Here is an 18,245-nt window from a genome sequence, read left to right as displayed (position 1 = left end):
ATGTTTTGAAAATTTATTTTAATTTCATTGAAATATATTTTTTTATTTCTTTTCTCGGGAGCCATTGATAAAAAATATGTTGTAAAATTTATATTCTTAAGGTTTTTAACCAACCACGTTTCTAACTCTATGATTTAATATAGAAACTAGAGATTGAGAAGTTTCTTCCGCCTAGAGTTTTCAATTATCATTTTAATTTTCTCAAAAAGTGTTTGAAATTATTGCTTTTTTTGTAATTACGGTAAAATCAACAGATCACTCGATGGCTTGTATCGTCGTTGCTTTTGTGATCTAATGTACGGCTGGTTAATCTGTACATGATCTAATGTACGGCTGGTTAATCTGTACATGATCTAATGTACGGCTGGTTAATCTGTACATGATCTAATGTACGGCTGGCTGATCTGTACATGATCTAATGTACGGCTGGCTGATCTGTACATGCAAAACCACCTTTGTTTAAACACTTGAAGTTTCACATGAGAACGAAATATCTTAAAGATCGTTTCAAATACGAATCAGACCTGAGCTGAAAACTTTAGAATGGGATATCCTTAATCCCGATCTGTTAATTAATCTGGAGATTAATAACAGGAGGAGAACAAGCAATATTTAATCTGGAGATTAAGAAAAAGAGGAGATGAATCATTGTTCACGATATCCACTATTTTTTAAAGTTAAAGTTTTAACTAAAGTTTTTAGACCTGTGCAAATTAAGAAGATATAGCTTATTGAAGGTCTTCATCAATTGATTGTTTTCAATCAGCAAAGTCGCTTTTTTAACTGTGTCAACTATAAAAATTAGTGTTTTAAAGTCAGAACTTTAGTGTTGGGAATCCCGAATCAAGCATCGATCTTCATCTTATGCAGATATCAGGATGTATTTAACATATCCCGTGATGATCATACCCATGATCCTTAAATTTAAAAGTACCCACATTGGATATCGAGATCAAGCGTTCAGGATTAACAATATCCACACACAAGTTCCAATCTGTTGGACCAGAACTTATGAATCATGAGATTTGGTTAGTTCGGGTAGACTTAATTCACTCTAGTATGCCGGTCCATTAGCGCCTGATCCAATCAGGGTTCAGCTCTTTGTTTGGTGTCTATTCTGAACCAATAGAAATTGTATGGCGGTAACATCTATCTTTCTATCTATCTCTTTATCCAATTAGAGATAAATCCTTATATCGGCGCTATAACACTAAATGGAAATATCTACTTCTACTAAAACTATGGTGTTAATTGGGTTAGCCATTTTTCTGCAGCTTGAACTGGTGCAAAAGTGGTTGAATTTCGTTTGCGCGGTTCAGCTGCGTCTCGTGGTACCTAAACAATGTTTAGCGATATATCAGTCATAACAGTAACAAAATACCAAGGTTATAATGCAAGGAAAGTTAATTGCAGTTGCGTATACTCTGCGCACATATTGAAACCAGTTCTCTCTGGGCGGAATTTGTAAACAAGAATATATTTACCAGTGTTCGTTTATTATCCGAGGAGGATAAAAGCATTAAATTTTGATAATTCATATAATTGTTTCCTATGACCAGAATATTTCATTGATTGAATATTTCATTCATTTTTGTGAATTTTGTGATTTTTAGAATTTTTTAAATAATTTGTGAATTTTGTGACTTTTTAGAATTTTTTTAATAATTTGTGAATTTTGTGACTTTTTAGAATTTTTTTAATAATTTGTGAATTTTGTGACTTTTTATTAGAATTTTTTTTAATAATTTGTGAATTTTGTGTCGGAGTTGAGTAAAGAAGAAGCTGTTCAGGTGTTACCTTTCATCCGCAGAGGAAATTTAATAAAAAAATTCACGAGACATTTTTATTCAACTAGAAATTGTGGGTGCTTCACGTCCCTTATTCTAGTTTGTGTCTCTTCAACTTTAAGGCTTGGGAACCTAAGGGGCATTCTTATAATGACAAAATAGGTTTAACTCATTTAGAACAATTCAAAAGTTTCAAACTTAAAAGAGGTTTAATCTTTTTATTTTCCGTATAGAAAAGTTGGAAAATTATGTCTTAATTAATTAAAAGAATTATTTACTTTGAAATGAAAAGCTGGCAAATTTACCAAGAGTAAAATAAAAGAAGTAAAACAAAAGTTTCGTGAAATATATTCGTTATTTTATTTTTGATCATTATTTTTTATGACATCTATCAAATCATAATAAACAGAACATAAACATGGTTAATTAAATATATGACAAGATATTTTTTTAATATTGATTAAATAAATGATTGCTGAACAGTTTTTATAATTTAAGATTTCCCTGAAGATATATCTTCTACAAAAATGAACAAATCAATTAGAAGTTTAGATTATACATTAATACTATTTTTGAAAAGACAGAAACTATCTGTCAATGAAGAATTTGTGCAGAATTTATCTTGATTAACTTGTAGATTGTTGCCCGGCAATCAACAGCAGTTTGTGCAGTTGCTCTTTGTTCGTCAGTCTACAGTTTGTGCAGTTGCCAGTTCCGTCAGTCTACAGTTTGTGCAGTTGTCTGTTGCCTGTCTGTCTACAGTTTGTGCAGTTGCCCGTTGTTCGTCAGTCTACAGTTTGTGCGGTTGCCTGTTGTCCGTCAGTTTACAGTTTGTTTAATAACCTGTTGTCCGTAACAGGTTGCTCGTCAGTCTAGATTTTTTGGGGTTGTCTGATTTCCGTCAGTCTACAGTTTTTGCGGTTGTCCGTTGTCCGTCAGTCTACAGTTTGTGTGGTTGCCCGTTGTCCATCAGTCTACAGTTTTTGTGGTTGTCCTTTGCCCGTCAGTCTACAGTTTGTGTAATTACCTGTTGTCCGTCAGTTTACAGTTTGTCCGGTTGCCCGTTGACCGTCAGTCTACAGTTTGTGTAATAACCTGTTTTCTGTCAGTTTACAGTTTATGTAATAACCTGTTTTCCTTCAGTTTACAGTTTGTGTAATTACCTGTTGTCCGTCAGTTTACAGTTTGTGTAATTACCTGTTGTCCGTCAGTTTACAGTTTGTGTATTTACCTGTTGTCCGTCAGTCTACAGTTTGTGCGGTTACCCATTGCTCGTCAGTCTACATTTTTTGGGGTTGTCCGATTTCTGTCAGTCTACAGTTTGTGCGGTTGTCTGTTGTCCGTCAGTCTACTGCAGTTTGTGTGGTTGCCTGTTGTCCATCAGTCTACATTTTTTGGGGTTGTACGATTTCCGTCAGTCTACAGTTTGTGCAGTTGCCCCTTGTTCGTCAGTCTACAGTTTGTGCGGTTGTACGATTTCCGTCAGTCTACAGTTTGTGCGGTTGCCTGTTGTCCGTCATTCTATAGTTTTTGTGAACGTCCGTTGCCCGTCAGTCTGCAGTTTGTACGGTTACCCCTTAATTACTCGTCATTCTACAGTTTTTGGGGTTTTCCGATTGGCGATGTCCGTCGGTCTACAGTTTGTGTAGGGTGCCGATTGTCCATCAGTCTACAGTTAGTGCGATTGTCTGTTGCTCTTCTGTCTACAGTTTGTGCGATTGGCGTTGTCCGTGAGTATACAATTTGTGTGGGGTGCCCGTTATCCATCAGTCTACAATTTGTGCGGTTGTCTGTTGCTCGTCTATCTATAGTTTGTGCGGTTGTCCACTGTCCATTGCCCGTCAGTTTACAGTTTGTGCGGTTGTCCATTGCCCGTCAGTCTACAGTGTGTGCAGTCACCTGTGCCTTTTACTTGTTTTTCTATTTTGGTGCCTTTTAGCTTTTTTATACGTATGAACGCAATACTGATGGCATTTGGATATAAAAAATATTGCTTTAAATCACTTTTAAGTGAAATGGGTCTGCTTACACTGAGTTAACGGTTCTCATGCACATAGGATTATTTAAAATCATAACTTCCTAAATTCGACTTCCTAATCCAAGTTTTCTGGTTATCACTGTATATTAATAAAAAGAAATAAAAAGAAGATATAAATGAAGAATTAAGTTCTTTTAATCATCTTAAGAACTACTTCTCTGTCTGGATGTCCTATCCCAGTAAAATCTACATCGATGGGTTCATGATGATACTCTAGCCTATACTGCTGAATCATCTTAAAAGTAACCATGTAAAGCTCAAGCCGGGCAAACCTTTGGCCAATGCAAGCCCTAGGTCCATGTCCAAAGGGAAGATTTGCGTAGGGATCAACTTTCTGGTGCTGTGGACATCCACGGATCCATCGTTCTGGTAGAAACTGATCAGCGTTGGGATAGAACTTGTCATCATTGGAAGACAGTATTCCGTTTCGTATAACAACAGTGTCTGCTGGAATATGGTATCCTGAGAGAACTATGTCTGTTTGGGTCTTTCTTGCTGTTCCAATGGCAACAGGCCAGATCCTTTGGGATTCCTGCATACATGCCTGCAATAAACAAATCATTCAACGTAAATTGCAATGTCCTACTCCAAAAGAGTTCTTAGAGCAAGTATATGATGTTCAATTGATCGTATATATCAATACAATGGTTTTTACCAAGTTTGAATGCACATAAACATAGACACAAAGAGAAGCTGTCAACTTGAAGCTTCTCTGTGTTTACTTGTAAGCTTGTAATATAAAAAAAAATCTTGTTAAAATTAAAAACTTAAAAAGAAAGTAGTCTTTATCGTAGTGAAACTGTTCTGTAGCTGAGATGCTAAAAAGGTTTGATAACATTCCTTTAAATTGCTTTTTTAAAGGGAAAAAAGTATTTTAAAGGTCACAAATGACTGGTATACCGTATATAACATGAAAGTAAAATATAATTACTAACATGGTCAAATCTATCCCCATAAGCGTATACCTTCAGATATTTCATTTCTTCAAGTTTAGCTTCTGTCATATTCCCGTTCTTGCCGACTACCCTGTCTATCTCGTTGAAGAGGATCTCCTGTTTCTCCGGGTTGATGGCTAGATGGTAGAGTAGGAAGGTTGCTGTGTGTGCTGTAGTATCAATACCAGCAGAGAGGGAGTCTACCGCCATAATAGTTGGAATCGGAGACTCTGCTCCACATCTTTCCAATAACTTCCAGAGCACAGTTCCTAAAAAATCATGTTTTTTTTGTATAGTTTTAATTTAGCATTATTGCCCATTTACCCACCATGCAATAGAAAATTGGTACTAGGTTTGATTTTGAATAAATATTGAAAACATGCCGTAAAATTCATACTCAAATTTTTGACAGCAGAAAGTTAAAAAGCTTTTTTATGTTTTGATAGAAAATTCCTCGATATAAGTATGCAAATTTGACACTTTGCCCATGCCTTTTCATTCATTAAAATTTTAAATATTTGTACATTATGATACTGTTGCATAAGATACCCAGTTAAAGCCTTTTCAAAATTTGTCCTCCCCGTCTGAAGCAAATTTTTTACACCTAATATTCTTTAATCATACTTGAGACATAAAATACAATACCCAAGGAAGGTTCGCAGGGGTTACTAATCACTATCATTGGAAACCAAAGAAACATCCGATGGTTTAACTCTATTAAAAATCTTTTTAGGGGTTTTTACCTTTCAATGATCCATCAGTCTTGTGTTTCTCAATTGCTTCATTGATCTTCTTATTGCATATATTGTACATAGTCTCCATGTTATCACAAACCTCCTTATAGATTCCAGTCAGCTTTAAAACCCTCTCATGTACAAAAGCAACCGTCTGAAACCTGGCAAGAAAACCAGAAACGGCGGCCATCAACTTTGTTCCGTCCGGGTTTCCTTTTATCACTCCAAGGTGTGATCCAATAAACATGAGTCCCGTCGCATCAACAGCAAACTTCTGTAGTGTATAGTTAAGCTCTACAGTTTCTTGATTATCATCAAGATCAGCTGCAAGTTTGTCACAAAGCTCTTGAGCCGTTTCGTTCAGTTCATCAACATAGTAGAGAGCACTTTTTGGTCTCATCATGTCTTGTTGAACAGCTCGTCGAACTTTACTCCAGGGCTCGCCCTGAGTTAGTAATCCTAAAACATGATTCTGTTACAGTCTCTTTATCAATGAATTGTGCAAAAGATCAGACTAAAGTTGATAAATGTTGGAAGAAACCCAAGACTATATAATCGCAATTTTGGTATTTAAAGAGACTACCCACGTAATTTTAAGTGGCCTCCAATTTTAATATTTAATTAATGCCGAATTCACAATGGTGCACATTAAACCCATATCTGAGTAACATGAAGGAAGAAATTGTTGTTTTTCTATATTGAAAAGTGATTAATTTGTTCAATTTTCAATGAATTTTAAGTTGCTTCCAAATCATTATTCATACCCATTCGGCATTTTTCTATCCGTACTGAACAAAAATCAGCAAAAAGCCTTAACCCTAGCACGACTGGGGGGGAGGTCCATCTATATTAGACAAAAATAACCCAATCGGGATAGGGTTAAAAAAGAGACCAAGGTTGAACTGTATAATTTTTCATATAGAAAAATTTCGATATCTTTGAATTTTTGCTAAAACTAAGGTATTGATCAAACTGTAAAATGGGCCACTTGAAATCACGTAAACAGTCCCATTAATTGATGAAGTATACTGTACCTGGTGTATCTGGATACAAGTGTGGTAAACAGTCCCTTTAATTGATGAAGAATACTGTAACTGGTGTATCTGGATACAAGTGTGGTAAAAGGTCCCTTTAATTGATGAAGAATACTGTACCTGGTGTATCTGGATACAAGTGTGGTAAACAGTCCCTTTAATTGATGAAGAATCCTGTACCTGGTGTATCTGGATACAAGTGTGGTAAACAGTCCCTTTAATTGATGAAGAATTCTGTACCTGGTGTATCTGGATACAAGTGTGGTAAACCTTCCATTCTCATTTTCCCGAAAACCTCAAAACCAGGGAGGAAAGGATATTCTCCATCTTTACTGTACAACGTCCTGCAAACAATAAAATAATTAATTCTCAGTCAAACATTGTAGGATTGTATTTCCACCGATATCAGATATTTCTCATAAGTATGCCAATTTAAATGGCAGTTTATCTTCCTTGCAGGGTTTCCAATCGAGTTTTTTGCACAAAAATCGTACAAAAATTGTGCAATGATTTTCTTATATCGCGTTTCGAAAACTGTACATAATTATGCATTGATGCATATTTATTTATATATACATATACCTGCTATCCTCAGGGTTGCTGATAAACACCAAATCATTCCCTCCTGGTAATCGAAGTCTAAAAAAAATCAATAAATGAAAATATTGATCTAAAGACATTATGCTTCAGTCATTATCCTGAAAGTCTTTCTTGAACCTTCTTTTTTACAAAAGCTATATGTATGATTAGTTGAAGGTAGTTTGCAACAAGGATGTAATGCAAGGAAAAATATTTCAGAAGTGTACACATCTTTTGTACTGCAGTGTACTGTCTCTGGGGGTTAATGTAAACACAAAACGGATGTCAAAGCCTGACATTGAATCCATCTTTCACGTTAAAAAATCAATGAAACATTCTGTTCATAGGAAACTTTTATGTGAGTTATCAAAATTATCAAAATTTAATGCTTTTAACCTCCTCGGATACTAAACGAACACTTATGCATCTATTCTTGTTTACAAATTCCGCCCAAAGAGAACTGGTTTCAATGTGTACGCAGAGTATACACGACCGCAATTAACTTTCCTTGCATTACACCCTGTGTGTGTGTGTGTATTATAATGTAATTGTAACCTGTAGATATCTCCTAACTCTTTCCTCAACTTAGTATGGAAATGATGAGCAGTTTTAACATTCAACATGAATGTTAACATATTTTTCACGATAGGTAATCCTACAATAGTTTTATATTATGTTTAAATAGTTTTATATTATTCTACAATAGTTTTATATTCTCCAACAATAGTTTATATTATCCTAAAATACATTTATATCATTATATGTAGAATAGTTTATATTTCCCTAAAATACATTTATATTATCATATGTAGAATAGTTTATATTATCCTAAAATACATTTATATTATCATATGTAGAATAGTTTATATTATCCTTTAATAGTTTTATATTTTCCTACAATAGATATATATTATCATATGTAGAATAGTTTATATTATCCTACAATAGTTTATATAATCCTAAAATAGATTTCTATCATCATATGTAGAATAGTTTATATTATCCTACAATAGGTTTATATTATCCTAAAATAGATTTATATTATCATATATAGAATAGTTTATATTCTCCTACAATAGTTTATATTATCCTAATATAGATTTATATCATCATATGTAGAATAGTTTATATTCTCCTACAATAGTTTATATTCTCCTACAATAGGTTTATATTATCCTAAAATAGATTTATATTATCATATGTAGAATAGTTTATATTCTCCTACAATAGTTTATATTTTCCTACAATAGGTTTATATTATCCTACAATAGTTTATATTATCCTAAAATAGATTTATATTATCCTAAAATACATTTATATCATCATATGTAGAATAGTTTATATTATCCTAAAATAGATTTATATTATCATATGTAGAATAGTTTATATTATCCTACAAAAGTTTATATTATCCTAAAATACATTTATATTATCCTAAAATACATTTATGTCATCATATGTAGAATAGTAAATACATTATCCTAAAATAGATTTATATCATCATATGTAGAATAGTTTATATTATCCTAAAATAGATTTATATTATCATATGTAGAATAGTTTATATTCTTCAAAAATACATTTATATCATCATATGGAGAATAGTTTATATTATCCTAAAATAGATTTATATCATCATATGTATAAAAGTTTATATTATCCTAAAATAGATTTATATTATCACATGTAGAATATTTTATATTATCCTACAATAGTTTATATTCTCCTACAATAAATAGGTTTATCACCTGCAAAGGTTTAAGAGTATATTGTACTGGTATTCAGTAGGACCCATGAAGAATAAGCTGACGAGTTTAAACTTGATTATTAACAGTCCAATGAAGATGTAACTAAGCAATTGTGCAGTTTACAATCTACACTTTTCATTTTACTTAATATGTTAATTTTTAAGCAGTGGTATTTTCTGCTTTTTAACAACAGCAATAACAAACATGTCGTATTCGTATTCCACAGTCTTTAGATTCCCTCTGTATCATTCTACAAGTTTTATAGGATCTTACTCAAGAATTGTATTTTCCTACAGTTCAAACCATAAAAATGTGGAGTGGTTTTCGTCTTTAATGTTACTTATGTAATTAAGAAAACAATTTCTTTTTTGTAGAAGACATATTTCTAAAAATGCGCGATAACATTTTAATAATTACGAATGATAAAGTCTTTATTAAACATCCTTTTTAAAAAGAAAGAAGACAACAATCATTTTTTTGGTTCCCCTGTACAATTTTTTTACCTTTAGGATAGGGTATATCCTCAAAGGGCTTTAAAGGAATATCCCTTGGCTCCACTTCTTGAGCCCCAACGGTTGTCTGTAGCCTAGGGAAGAAAAAAATATTTTTATTTTTCTTCATTAAAAATGTTGTTTACTGATTAACCAACATCACCGGCTTAACTTTTCATAAAACCCCAACTTACAAAAAAAATTCTCCCAATCCAATCTTCATGCCACTGTTTTCAGATTTAGAAATGATTGTGAATTAAGCAAACTTTTTGAATTAAAAATCTCTTAAAATGTTGTGAACAATTCATTTAATTTTGAAACTATTAGTATATCTAATGATTATTTAATATTTAATAATAAATTCATAATTCAGACATTGTATATGAATAATAAATATATTTTGGAATTTCCATGTAAACCTTATTATAATTGTACACAAAAAAATATTTATTAAAATGGGCTGGCTTGTAGTTTTACAGTCATTATTATGATTTGTTTTAGTATGTACAGAAAATATATAATCTTTCTGTTAAGAAAGCAAAGACGATTTTACAAAGAAAAGACTAAAAAGATTGAACAAGTTAAAGATATAATCTTACATAAAGAATGTCTAAAATCGGCGCGAGTTGAAAAGAGATGCTTAAATGTGCTTATTTTATGGAAAACCTATATCTCTTTCACAACCAGCCTATTTTATTTTTTAACAAGAGTATGTATATATTACCTTGTACTTAGAGCTATATTCCTCTGCAGTACAGTTAAAAATCCTCTTTTTCTTATCATTTTATTATTTTTTAACTAGGCTTGGGCTCGGTGTGTACTATCTATAGCACTGTCACTAACTACGGCAACTGTTACTAGACTAGAGTGGAAAAAAATACGCAGTTTTTGAGAGGAGGGGGGCGGGGTCTTAATCTTTCCAATAACTTCCAGAGCACAGTTCCTAAAAAATCATGTTTTTGTTGTATAGTTTTAATTTANTATTGTAAGGCAGTTTGTAAAGCTAAATTTTTAACAAAAATAAGATTTTCGATTTATGAAATATATTTGATCAACTTGCATCATTGAAAACGTTTCATGTTTTGTACTCTCTTGGTTTCAGGTTGTTTAGCTCAAGGCTGTTTAGGCCTGAGGAGTTGCTTTCTTTTATTCAGGCCATTCAGGCCAAAGCAGGACGGTATGGTACTCAATTTAGGCACGGACTGAATCCTAGGATTTTGTCTATACATCTCTCTATCTATAATACGCATACGCTTTTGCCTTGACTATCCCAAATATAAAAAACTAATAATGAAATACGGAGTTTTTTAAATTATCATTTAAAGAACTAAATCAACGATATCTACAAAAAGTCATGACCAGCCATTTAGTTTCAATATTTTTGGAATACATATATGTTTATGTATATATGTACATATATACATATATACAGATGTATATATATATATAGTATTTTCAACTTTTTCAGTTTAAATATACATTTTAGATGTTTAAATATATATTTCTTCCATATATATATAGGATGGATTCTGCTTAGCTCTAAATGTATATTTTTTGGACAAAACATAAAATTCAAAAGATTAAGTTTTGTTTGTAAATTTTATCATAATAGAAGAGTTGATGTAATTTCTACTGACATTTTATTTCCAAGGAGGGGAAGTTTATATTATCCTACAATAGGTTTATATTATCCTAAAATAGATTTATATTATCATATGTAGAATAGTTTATATTATCCTACAATAGTTTATATTCTCCTACAATAAATAGGTTTATCACCTGCAAAGGTTTAAGAGTATATTGTACTGGTATTCAGTAGGANATAAGTGTGCCGTTGTGAATCAGATGTGACATCTATAAATGGAAGATCACTTGCTTTTAGGTTTACAGATGATCAGATCCTTCAATCAGAATGCATGGATTTAATTCTTAGATATCAAAAATAGGAGGTCGTCTTACATTGAATGAGACAAAATTCAGGCTGCAGGGCCACACAAAACAGCACAAAACAGCTCATATTGATGACTAATGGGCACGGGCAACCGCAAAAAAACCTGAGGTGCTTGGGCTATCAAGAACTGAGGTGCATGGGCTACCAAAAACTGAGGTGCACGAGCTATCGAAAACTGAGGTGCATGGGCTATCAAAAACTGAGGTGCTTGGGCTACCAAAAACTGAGGTGCTTGGGCTACCAAAAACTGAGGTGCAAGGGCTACCGAAAACTGAGGTGCATGGGCTATCAAAAACTAAGGTGCATGGACTCCCAAAAACTGAGGTGCTTGGGCTACTAAAAACTGAGGTGCTTGGGCTACCGAAAACTGAGGTATGGGCTACCAAAATCTGAGGTGCATGGGCTACTAAAAACTGAGGTGCTTGGGCTACTAAAAACTGAGGTGCTTGGGCTATCATAAACTGAGGTGCTTGGGTTACTAAAAACTGAGGTGCTTGGGCTACTAAAAACTGAGGTGCTTGGGTTACCAAAAACTGAGTTGCATGGGCTTCCAAAAACTGAGGTGCCTGGGCTACCAAAAACTGAGGTGCTTGGGCTACCAAAACCTGAGGTGGATGGGCTACCGAAAACTGAGGTGNACTACTAACGCCGTGACTACTCTCACTGAAAAATTGAACACGGCCAACCACAGTCACTGATATGCATGATGGACATGAAAACTCAGAGGCAGGGGCAACACAGAGCGCACCTCTGCGACCTCTGCTAGTCTAATAAATATTAGATAGTCTACATATGTAATGTATAGAGAGGCAAGTGTTAAGCACAAAGACAATGTTGGGAATTTCATACTGACTGTTTCCGTACACTTGTGATTCTCTGCAACTGTACCAAATTTTTTAGAAGCGGTAGACTATTATTTTAAGAATCTCTGACTAATTTCAACCATGGTATGTCATATTTTAAATGTTTCATGTCGTCTTTTCAGTGTCATCCTTTATGGGTCACCCTGTTTCACAAATATTTAAAATGAAAAACTTATATAAAGTATTTGTTATTGGGAAAAGGATCAAACTTTGGCTTTATAATATTTTTTTGTCCGGTTATAATGTATCATTATTAAGTCAATATTTCCAAACAATGAAATTTATTTTGGAAGACAATAAATGGTAACATACGTTTACAGTTCGGTTCAATTTAATTGCAATCAGCACTACATTATTTAAAAATAAATGTCGTATTTTATAACAGCATCGTATGACAGGCGCCATAAAAAAGCAGCTGCTTAAATTGCTTTGGACGGTTTTACATTTCTAAATATATTTAAACTGGTTGTAAAGAAATGAAGGCTGGATTCTGGATTTCTGGTAGCTGGGGGTCAACATGACTAACCGATCTGGCCGAAGGATGGTCTGGGGACCAGCAGGAAGATCAATGTCTTCGATCGGTTTATCGGTCAGATCAATATCAGGAACCAATAGGTCAGGAGTAGTAGTAGGAGTAGGCGCAGGATCAGGAGTAGTGGTAGGAGCAGGAGTAGTGGTAGGAGCAGGAGTTTGATCAGGAGTAGGATCAGTTGTAGGTTCAGGAGTGGTGGTAGGAGAAAGAGTTGTGGTAGGAACAGGAGTAGAAGCAGGAGTCGGAGCAGGAGTAGGATCAGGAGTAGGGTTAGGGGCAGGAGCAGGAGCAGGAGTGGGATAAGGAACAGGAGCCGGAGTAGGATAAGGGGCAGGAGTAGGAGTAGGAAGTACTGGATCTACAGGATGTGTAGGATGTACAGGGTGTACCGGATGTACGGGATGTACAGGAAGTACTGGGTGTACTGGATGTACTAAAGTGGGTACATGACCTCCCTGGTGCTCAATATGAACATGCTGAAAGCTGGTTGAGGATCCAGGATGTGTTGTTTGGATGAAGAATTCTGATCCATGATTTGGAGGATAAACCTGGTTTACTTGCTCTGGGTAGGGGGTTGATACAGGAGAGGGTTTTACACCGTGGGAAGGATAGAAAACTCCATTGGTTGGAGGATAAACTGAATGTGATGGATATGTTCCATGTGACGGGTATGATCCATGGGAAGGTTTTGTTCCATGAGAAGGATATGTGCCATGGGAAGGATATGATCCATGAGATGGGTATGTTCCATGGGATGGGTGCGTTCCATGGGACGGATATGTTCCATGGGATGGATAAGTTCCATGAGAGAATTGCGTTCCATGGTGAACTCCAGTAGGCTTTGGATAATAAGAAGGATATTTACTCCCTTGATGGATTGAGTTTCCCCAGGTTCCATGAGTTCCCTGATTCCAATGAGTTGCATGTGATCCATAGCTAGGTGGTGTTACATGGGTTCCATGTTTACCATGTAGAAGATGATGTATATGATTGAATGTAGATGCACAGGTGTTAAGAAGGCTAACTGAACAGAACAGAACCTAAATAAGGAATGCTATAATTAATCGTCAATAATTATGTATCAATTTATTTTTAAATAGTTTGTTAATTTTCTTCTATTATACAGTTTGTACTACTATGCTACTTATTAACTAGACCAAAGTTTTTGCCACAAACTCCGATTCCTATATCTTGCAACCAGAAGCCCGATGTCGTAGACCTTTGATATTTCAAACTATGAATTCTGTTACACAGTATACACCATCAGATTCCAAAGATATAATCAATAGAAAATTCGTGTTAGTGGCAAAATACACAGTTCCTATATTTTAGTGTTTTTTTAAACCTGCATATGCCAATTTTGTTCAAAGTATTTAAGATTTTAAAGATTATTCACATAAAGAATGTCTCACACCTAAAATTTTACTTCTTATAGTTTTGTTGTAATTTTTGGCTCAATGTAAAACGGTTTTGTCAAATGTTTAGAGGAAATAGTGATAACCAGAAAATTGTGGAATAGAAAGACAACATTAAAGCAATACTTCAGCGGATTCGATGGTGTTTCAGAGCAAAAGATTTTAATAATAGTAACTTATTAAATCACTGATTCTTGGAAATGGGACTGTTAACACTGCACAGTTACTAAGTCTCATGTTTATTGGGCTATTTCAATTTTCAAGACTTGAGTCTATAAAGTCGTCTTCTTATTCCAGAGTTTTCTAGTTTTAAATTTCTTGTGCCGTAAATATTTTATGTTGTTATTTGTAATTATCGTTTAAAAAACATTGTAAAATATGTATCGATAAGTATATATATGAGGGGGGGGGGAAACTTAATTCTGCTATAATATAATTGTTTAAGCCACAACGGTACCCTTAAACCTTTCACTGATCAAGAATGAATACGATATCCTTGATTCTAATTGAAAACTGATTATTTTACAGAAACAGTGAAGAATATCAGCAGACTTTAACACTTTCATTGATAGAAAACGACGATATCTTCCTCGTTATTAATCAGACAGAGGTTTGAAGGACAACGTTGTGAAGTTAAGATTACGTCTACAGCCCCTTTAAAAAGAATAATCTGTAGAAAAACTAAAGCGGAAGTAGCGGACCGGAAGTAAGACTAGAACAGGATGGGTATATTTAGTGTTCTGCCTAATGTGTAAATGGACCTATTATAAATGGAATACATGAAAGTTAAGAACAAATTCACTAAAACTAAAGTTAGACACAAGCTTATTAAGCTTCGTCCGAGGTTTATAAAAACGACCAAACCCTGGCAATATTTCAAACCCTGGCAATATTTTAAACCCTGGCAATATTTCAAACCCTGGCAATATTTCAAACCCTGGCAATATTTCAAACCCTGGCAATATTTCAAAGTCTGTTTCTGTCTAAATGGTTGATTAATATAGTTCGTATTTGTGTGCATTATTGTGGAGGAGGAGCGGGAGAACAATTAAGTAACTCGAAACACTCAATACATGTTTGGAATTCTCTAAAGCTAAACCTTGGCCTTGTATTAAACTGTAGGTGTCCTATGAGTATTGAATCTACGTATTAGAATTTATTTCAGGTTCATTCTGTAAGGTTTCATTTTGTTAGTTAGTCTCAGTGTTATTTCTAGGTTTTTAAAAATTGAATAATGTTGTTTATAAGAAACTAAAGCTTGGGAACCCAGCTTTGCCCGTAAACTAATGTCTCCCTATAAAATTCATCCTAATTTACTAAGCACTTTTAAATGAATCTAAGAACATTCCTGTGTTTCTACCGAGTTTTCTAATCAAATTTAAGACAAATCGGTGAAGGGTTTCCTTAATTATTACCGGACAAAGATTACTACTTTAAAAAAAGCCACAAAGAATGAGATTTCATAAACGTGTGTGCGGATATTATTCTTTAATCATATTTTAAGGTTCCCTCCAGCAGTAAAGAAATTGAGTTTTTGCCACAAACTCAAGTTTTCTAAGATCTTTATATCTTTGCATACTTGGTCGTGTAAACCTTTGATATTCTAAACTTAGACTATTTAATCGAATGGAATTCTTAGTTTAATATATCAAAGGTCTGCGACATCAGGTCAAACCAACTCCTTTGTTTCTTTCTTTGCTGAACTATTTAATATACAATGAATAAACTATATGAGAGCTACGTTCAACTTTAAGATAATTATATCAATAGACGTTTGGTCATCATTTAACTCTCATTCTTTGTGGGTAACCCTGTATTTTCGATACCTAGAAATAAATTGGAAAGTGTTTTATACCTTTTTGATTAAAATAATCCAAAACACTGAGAAGCTAAAATTGAACTTATCAAATGGACTAAATGCGTAATTTTAATTGACCCTCAACTCTTTGCAATTATACAGTGATAACTAGAAAACTCTGAAATATGAAGACGACTTTCAGACTGAAGATATGACTTTAAGTGGTCCAATAAGTATGGTATGCAGCAATTGTACAGTTTAAACCCATTTCACTTAATTAGGGATTTAATAAGTTTCTAGTAAGGCTATTTGCTTTGTAACACCATCAAATACACTTAAGTATTGCTATAAAGTCGTCTTCCTATTTCAGAGTTTTCTGGTTATCACTGTATGCAATGCCCGATTTACAACCACATCCTTGAAACCCTAATTCGATTAAAAATGTGGATGAAAGCGTCGTTTTTCTGACTCGAAAAGTGTTTATTTCTGTAAATTTCTATTGTGTTTTTTGTCACTTTTGCAGACAAACTGCAAATAAAAAAAACAGTTCAGATAAACAAAATCAATATTATCTAATGCATACTTGATAAGTCAAAGCTTTAAAAGTTGCTGTAAACCGGAGGGTAACCTAAATATACGCTTTCAGTCCTTTCAAGCATTGATTTTTGTTTGACAAAACTAGTCAATTAAAAATTCCGTTCATGTCAGCTAGCTCGGAACGGGGCTTCTTATTTTTCATTGTGCTGGTTTACAAATTATGCCAAAACTATTTTAATTTCCATTTCTCTTGCAGTATGCTTTGCAAAAATATAATAAAATAAACCCTTTTAAATGCATATAATAAACCCTTTTAAGTCCGGGAGGGGGAGGGGGGGGGGGGCATTCCCTTGAAATCTATGAGTCAAAAAAATTTTAAAATGAGGTAGCCTGTAAAAAATTGTCCCGTGCAATGTTTACAAACTGCGCGGTTGCAATTCTTAATCATTGTTGTACAGTATACTGTAAACACAGATTCAGCTTTTGCACGACATTAGAATCAATAGAAATACTTACCAACAGTTTCGTAGTCATCTTTTAATATATCTAATTTAGATATATCCTAGACTCAACCACAGAGTGTCCAGATCTCAAACTCAGAGTGTCTAGAATCTAGATCTCAAACTTAAAGTTTCTAGATCTCAAACTCGGAGTCTCTAGATCTTAAACCAAGGGTTTCTAGATCACGAACCAATAGTTTCTAGATCTAAAATTTGGAGTTTCTAGATCTCAAACCAGCGTTCCTGAATTTAACGAGTACAAATAAACAAAACAAAAATAAATAAATAAAAGTGATAAATATCGAAAAATAATTAAATTTATAAAAATGTAAAATGTAGAAACTTGCGCGCGAACCATTGTGTTTTTAAATTGTTTTGGTTTCTTATTTTTTCTAAATTATAATATTTGAATTATTAGTTATAGCACATTTAGCACTTTTTGGTGGAAATGTTTAAGAAAAAAATTGAGTTTTATGTTTATTGGAATTTCCTGAGTCTCTAGCGCGCTGAAGATGCTAATGCGCGTGCTCTCTAAACTGAACTAAGATATTCGGAGGGTTTAAAGAGATATTAACGCGCCGATCCGTCACGAATCAAACCCGGCATATGGAATTTATAAATGATGATGTTGGAACCTAGATTTAATCGGATTAATATATATTAAGAGAAGGTGGGATATATTGGAATACCATTAGAGATACTGCTGACATACATTCAATTAAGCTTCCATTTACAGTATTGGCATGTTCAATTCAGAACGGTACCTTTGAAGGAAGATTTTGCTATTTTTCTATATTTAAATCCTGGTGATTTCCTTCGTTCTCTCTGTGGCATAAATAGATTTTTATTTAGGAAAATAAGAATATCTCATCTTTCATCCCACGCCAGTCACTACAAAAATACTGTTTTCTTTAGGACTGCGATGAATAAAGGAATTGAGTCTTTTCCACAATTCCCGATTTTCTAATACCTATATCTCTACACTACAACCAGATGATGTAAACGTTTGTAATTTCAAACTTAAATTATTTATCTATCAGTTTGAAATATCTATCATTATAACATCAGAGTTTGTGACAAAAAACTCAATTTCTTTATTGGAGATTTTTAATGGTCGGAGTCTTATGTTTTCTGTAGCCCATGACTTTTACATTTTAGCACAATCAAGCATTTGTTGTTAACTTTGGTTTTTAACAAGTATAATTGGCAAAATTTTCAGCAATTTTTTTTTGAGAGCTTGTTACCTTTAAATCACAATGGAGTGGATTCATAAATTTTTCTTCAATTTGACGCGAGAGATTCA

At 33.7% G+C, this 18,245-nt stretch overlaps 2 protein-coding genes across 2 annotated transcripts; both read right to left on the bottom strand.

Annotated features, from left to right (window-relative positions):
- Positions 1-2,481: 2,481 nt before the first annotated feature.
- Positions 2,482-10,208, bottom strand: LOC111708831 (probable cytochrome P450 12a5, mitochondrial). Its single transcript, XM_023482328.1, has 8 exons — positions 10,071-10,208; positions 9,359-9,441; positions 7,663-7,762; positions 7,111-7,167; positions 6,769-6,872; positions 5,504-5,953; positions 4,791-5,029; positions 2,482-4,369 (listed from the first exon to the last, which is right to left on the bottom strand). Exons 1-8 carry the CDS (start codon positions 10,127-10,129, stop codon positions 3,950-3,952), a joined length of 1,512 nt encoding a protein of 503 aa, XP_023338096.1. The 5' UTR covers positions 10,130-10,208; the 3' UTR covers positions 2,482-3,949.
- A 2,216-nt stretch (positions 10,209-12,424) lies between these two features.
- On the bottom strand, positions 12,425-17,185 carry LOC111708834 (mucin-1). The gene is made up of 2 exons (XM_023482334.1): positions 16,959-17,185; positions 12,425-13,732 (listed from the first exon to the last, which is right to left on the bottom strand). Exons 1-2 carry the CDS (start codon positions 16,974-16,976, stop codon positions 12,608-12,610), a joined length of 1,143 nt encoding a protein of 380 aa, XP_023338102.1. The 5' UTR covers positions 16,977-17,185; the 3' UTR covers positions 12,425-12,607.
- Positions 17,186-18,245: the final 1,060 nt, after the last annotated feature.

The sequence above is a fragment of the Eurytemora carolleeae genome, unplaced genomic scaffold (genome assembly GCF_000591075.1).
Source record: "Eurytemora carolleeae unplaced genomic scaffold, Eaff_2.0 scaffold845, whole genome shotgun sequence".
Lineage (NCBI taxonomy): Eukaryota > Metazoa > Arthropoda > Copepoda > Calanoida > Temoridae > Eurytemora > Eurytemora carolleeae.
This window is presented reverse-complemented; position numbering and strand designations above follow the sequence as displayed.

What these genes read in the sequence shown, in the direction of transcription:
- LOC111708831 (XM_023482328.1), bottom strand. Translation starts at nt 10,129, where the DNA reads ATGATAAGAAAAAGAGGATTTTTAACTGTACTGCAGAGGAATATAGCT. An exon ending in AATATAGCTCTAAGTACAAG is followed by an intron (nt 9,442 to 10,070) that starts GTAATATATACA and finishes TTTCTTCCCTAG; the next exon opens with GCTACAGACAACCGTTGGGG. An exon ending in GGATATACCCTATCCTAAAG is followed by an intron (nt 7,763 to 9,358) that starts GTAAAAAAATTG and finishes AAACTATTGTAG; the next exon opens with GATTACCTATCGTGAAAAAT.